This window comes from Indicator indicator, chromosome 13, assembly GCF_027791375.1.
Source record: "Indicator indicator isolate 239-I01 chromosome 13, UM_Iind_1.1, whole genome shotgun sequence".
Lineage (NCBI taxonomy): Eukaryota > Metazoa > Chordata > Aves > Piciformes > Indicatoridae > Indicator > Indicator indicator.
The window spans coordinates 3,415,586-3,421,086 of record NC_072022.1 but is presented as its reverse complement, the minus strand read 5'-3'; the positions used below and the strand labels follow the sequence as shown (position 1 = coordinate 3,421,086).

The 5,501-nt window shown below is 45.5% G+C and overlaps 1 protein-coding gene across 1 annotated transcript; it reads right to left on the bottom strand.

Moving 5' to 3' along the window:
• Positions 1-504: 504 nt before the first annotated feature.
• On the bottom strand, positions 505-996 carry KCNE4 (potassium voltage-gated channel subfamily E regulatory subunit 4). The gene has a single exon (XM_054386243.1). It carries the CDS (start codon positions 994-996, stop codon positions 505-507), a length of 492 nt encoding a protein of 163 aa, XP_054242218.1.
• Between the last annotated feature and the right edge of the window lie 4,505 nt (positions 997-5,501).

Here is a 5,501-nt window from a genome sequence, read left to right as displayed (position 1 = left end):
TCTCAGCTTTTGAGGCTTTGCTGAGCAAATTTGCTGCTGGATGTGGTTTGTCAGAAAAAAAAAAAAAAAACAAAACCCACATTGAAAGTACTTCTAGTCTGTCACAGTTTTGTGTCAATGAGCATTACCCATAATCTTTAACAACCAGGCACTCACATCAGGGTAACTTCCCTAAACATTTTCCACATATCTGCAGAATTCCAAAATATGCAGAGACATGTCAGTAACAGTTACCTCATTAGAAAATACATTCTCCTTCTTCTTTGCTCTTATGATAAGAAATAATATTGGAAACATGAAAGTTAAGCATCCCAATGATGTGCAAGTTACATGTTGGAGTTGAGTATCACTGCTTCCTTGTCCTGCCAGCTCTGAGGAATACCTCAGGCCTAGGGGCACAGTTACCTGTTCAGAGTTCAGCAGAGAGCAGGAAAGCAGAACCACAAGTTCTTAGTGGGAGCTCCGCTCCTGTGTTGGCAGCTGTTCAAGGTAGCTCTGCAAGTGCTAGGAGTTCTTGTGGAGGTTTTCAGCAGATCCCTCACTACTCTCATTGAGGAGTGTTTCTGACACTTCCCCCAGTTCAGCATCCAGCACTTCCTCCTGGATGGTGAAGTGGACGTCTGGGGAGGAGGATTCGGAACTCACGCTGCTGCCTTCCATCGAGCAGATGGCGCAGGACAGGGATGGCACCATGCTCTCCTGCAGCATGTTCAGCATCATGGGGATCTGGACAGACTTCATCCCTGATATGGTTGGTAGAGGCTTCACGGCTTCCCCCCATTCTCTCTCCTCATCTTTGTAGAGCAGAAGCAAACTGGACTTCTTCTCTTTTCTTTTGGATTTCATGTAGCCGAGCATTATCCCAATCAGGAACACCCCGTAGAAGGACATGACGATCAGAATGTAAAAGTACTCATTGCCATGGCTTTTCTCCATGTCGTGGGATTCTGCATCCAGCATGGCTTGGGTCACGTTTGCATGGTCCATCTTCAGCATGGAGTGTTTTACCACAGCTAAAGCCTGGAGGAGAATGAGTATGTGGATGTAAGATGAAACTTCAGACCAAAAATATAAAACAATAGCCCAAAATAAAATAAGCTAACCTCAGGCTATTCCTTGCTGATTGTAATTTCCAAGCTTGCAAAAACCACACCTGACTGAAGTTTGCAGCCCATCATCTCTCTGCATTAATACCGTGAATGAACTGCTACTCAGACACAGAAAATGTTAGAGGAAGCAAAACATGCAACATTAAATCATGTCAAGTTCTAGGCTGAATCATAAATCCCCTAACCCCCATGATCAATGAAAGAAAACTATACAGAAACACCCTGCTAGGCATAGTTTTGTGCTACTTAAGCATGTTTCCATAGAAGGCTGAAAAAGTTAGAAGTTCTGTTTCATACAGCGATGTGGGGAAAAAAATGATCAAAAATCAACTTACGTCGGCATGCAAGAAATTCCTCCTCTTGCAAAGCTCAAGAGACCTTTCCTCCACCAAATGCTGGGTGCTCTGAAAACTTTCCTCTGCTGCCGTTGGAATAAATAGCTCTCAAGAAATGTTTCATCACGTGTTTTAGAGGCACAGTTTATAATAGTTTTGTGTTGGAGTCAACAGATGAACTTGAAGGATTGCAGTTCAACCCACTGAACTCTTAACAGCTGTGAAAAGAAAAAGAGTTGGGAATTCAGGCTTTACTCTTTCCTAACCAGTTCAGCACTGGCTCTTTCAACTTGTTTCTTTCACTGCCATCCCAGCTGCTAAATCTGACCTGTACCCCTGAGAGCTGCTATGCAGAGAGGAAAACCTGCAGACCATTATGCAGCATTTGTCAAAAAATACAGACAAGGTGACTCTCATAGTGGCCACTACCACATTATCTAGATGCCTGCTATATGCATTTTCCCCTGAGGAGATGAAGGAGGAATCAGATTATTTTCTGTGCCTGGGATTTAGTGACAAAGCTTTACAAATCTACAAAAAACAAAGTGGTGGCTTTCAGCTTGAGCTGCTGCTCCCCTTTGGTATAAGCTGTGGGACTGCGGAAAGCTGAGTCCTGGGTCTCTAGTGAGTTTTGGATGGAGAGGTGCTGGTGCCACATAATTTTGGCCATTAAACTAGCAGCCTCAGGATTTTGGTTCTTTACATAACCAGTGGAAGGGTGCAGACTCCTGCAGGGAGAAACTAAATGCTCCTGAAGTTTGCAGTCTCCTTCTCCCACTGTAGAAGCATTTAAGAGGCTACATGGTCTGAGTGCTATTTATGGATAAATAGGCCAGGACCACCAAGTTGATGCGGAATTTAGTACAAAGGGATGTTAACAGCTCCTGGGCAGAGGGATGCAGCAAGTGACTGATGGAAGCTGTTGCAGCTGGCTGCTGGGCTGAGTAGATGCCTCCCAGTCTGCTGGGGAGGGATGCAGGGTGGGTCGCAGGGCCCACAGAGTTCCCAGTCATCAGCTCAGTGGTACAGGAGACTCCAAGACCCCTTTTCAACACGTAGGCAACAGCACAGGCCATGGGAAGAAGGAGGCCCAGCTTGCACCTTGGGGATTTCATTTCCTTATCCTTTCTATCCCCATTCTTCATGCACAAAGACCAATTAGTCAGGCCCCACATGTGAACGTCACCCCCTTCTGCAAAGCTTCGAGGATGTTTATGTAACAGAACACTGCACTTCCAGAAAGTAGCCGACTGGTGCTGGAGTTTCCCAACGGTAGGTCTGGGGTTTTTATTCCCCTGCAGTCAGTTGTGGATTCTTTGCATAGATGGCAAATTCTTCTCCAAACCCTGCCCTCACAATCCCTCTGAGGTAATGGCAGATAAGATTAACCTCTCTTCACATGTTGGAAGAGGAAAGAGAGAGGAGTTAAGCAACTTTAAATGAAGAATTCAAGACAAGACAGAATTATATCTGTGTTTGGAACTGGCATTTTCCATTGTTCCTCTGAACAACTCCACAATAAAAGGCAAAAATTACCTTAATCTCCTTCCCTTCTCTGCCCCTTAAAACAGAGGATCCACTCTTTAGGCTGCTGGTTTTATGTCCTTGTGCATTCCCATGTGATAGCTCAGGAGCTGTTGATGTTGGACTAAGGTCTACTGGGATTTCATCTGACAAAATCTGTCTGCAGCACCCGCTTGCCAAGTCTGGATTCTTCATCCCTGTTCCTGACAAATTCCTGAGCAGGCAGTGAGAACATGTTAACTGGTAGGCTCAAGCATAACCCAGAGCAAGTCTCTGGCTTCTCTAGCTAAATTTGGGGGGAAGTTTTATTTTGCATCGTTTTCAGCGCCATGTGGTATTCAGCTCTGGAAGTTTGGAATTTGATGTCAGGTTTCACCACCAGCCTTCACAGAACGGGGACCCAAATGACAACCAGTGTTGTTAGGTCAGTAAAAACTGGCTCAGTACAAGACAAAATCGTTTCTCTGTGTCCATGACACTCTGAAAACAGCTTGATCCTGAGAAAAAGATCAACTAAAGCTTGTCCTTTTGCCTGCTGTCTATGCAACATACAGGTCATCACTCACTTCAACAAAAAGAGCATTCTCAGACACCTGGAGGGCACAACACACCACAACTCCCACCAGTGAGCCCACAGACCAGAGGCAGACAAGCTGTTCTGCAGGTGTTTAAATAGAGTCTCTTTAGGGGCCAAGAAGACCAAGAGCATCCTGGACTGTATCAGTAACAGTGTGGCCAGCAGGACCAGAATAGTGTTTAATCTTCCTGCACTTGGTGCCGGTGAGGCCACACTTCAAATATTGGGATCAGTTTTGGGACCCTCACTGTAAGCTGGTGAAGGGCCTAGAGGACAAGTCTTGTGAGAGGCAGCTGAGGGAAATCAGGTTGTTTAGCCTGGAGAAAAGGAAGCTGAGGGGAGACCTTCTCACTCTTTACAGCTTCCTGAAAGGAGGCTGGAGTCAGATTAGGGTGAATCACTTCTTCCCAGTAACAAGAGGAAACAGCATCGTGTTGTGCTGGGGGGGGATTGGGTTAGACATTAGGAACAATTTCTTCCCCAGTAGGGTTGGCAAGCCCTGGAACAGACTGTCCAGGGAAGTGGTGGAGTCACCATCCCTGAAGCAGTTTAAAAGCCCCATAGATGGGGTGATGAGGGACATGGCTGATGATCTGAAAGGTCTCTTCCAACCAAAATGATTCTATGATTTGTATTTGCTCCAAAACCTCATGCTCTTCATGTAGATGGAGCTCCGTACAAAAGCACCAAGCTGAACTGCGGCAGCCGGAAGGAGTAGGGGAGGACTGGTCAGGTACATCCCTGGATTTATGCAATCCCACAAAGTTCCCAAAAGCTGAATTGCATAACTACTGCCGAAAACTATTTGCAACTCTGTTTACCTTGGCTAGCTGATGACAGCCCTTCTCCATCTGTTCACCCATGATTCTGAAAAACAGATTCATTTTAAAAAGGTCTGGAAGGAATTCCTGAGCCTTCTAGAGACATGAAGAGGGATGGGAAGACACTGAGGAATAACCACCTGAAAAACATATGGCACTTGCTTGCTGTACCCTGCAGAAACTGTATTTTGCTGTAAAAACAAGACCAAGAAAACAGAAAATTGGAGCCTTTTACTTTTGTGTTTCAAAATCACTTTTGTTGCAAATTATATTGTAAAATTATTGATCACAGTAAAAATCGTTGTTTATTTTTAATTAATTTACGATTTGGAGCTGTTGCTCGTTATTTCTTCTTTTCAGGTGAGGGTTTTTTCTTCAAATTTCACAGGATTTCTCCTGAAATTTCAGTCAACAGATTTCTCACATTTTCAGTGATTGATTCTCATGTGTCCCTCTTGACTTTCTTTACTTTCATGAAGTTCCACAAGGGCAAGTGTAGAGTACTGCACCTGGGGAGGAATAACTCCCTGCACCAGTACAGGTTAGGGCTTGATCTGCTGGAAAGCAGCTCTGCAAAGAAGGACCTGGAATGGATGACGCACAACAACTTTCCCAAGAGCCAGCAATGTGCAGTTGTGGCCAAGAAGACCGGCGGCATCCTGAGGTGCATGAAGAAGTGCGGTCCAAGGGAGGTTTGCCTGTTGCCCTAGTAAGGCCACATCTGGAGTATTGTGGCCTGTTCTCAGCTCCTCAGTTCAAGAGACACAGGGAGCTACTGGAGAGAGTCCAGTGGAGGCTACAAATACAGTGAGAGGACTGGAGAATCAATTTGAGGAGGAAAGGCTGAGAGACCTGGGACTGTTTCACCTGGAGAAGATGAAGAGGATCTGATCAATGCTTATCTGTATCTAAAGGGCAGGGGGCAAGAGGATGTGGCCAGACTCTTTCCAGTGGTGCTCAGTGGCAAGACAAGGGGCAACAGGCACAAAATGGAACCCAGGAGGTTCCATGTGAACATGAGGAAAAGTTTCTTTCCTGTGAGTGTGTGGCAGCCCTGGAACAGGGTGCCCAGAGAGGTTGTGGAATCTCCTTCTCTGAAGAGATTCCAAACCCACCTGGACATTGAGATCCTGCA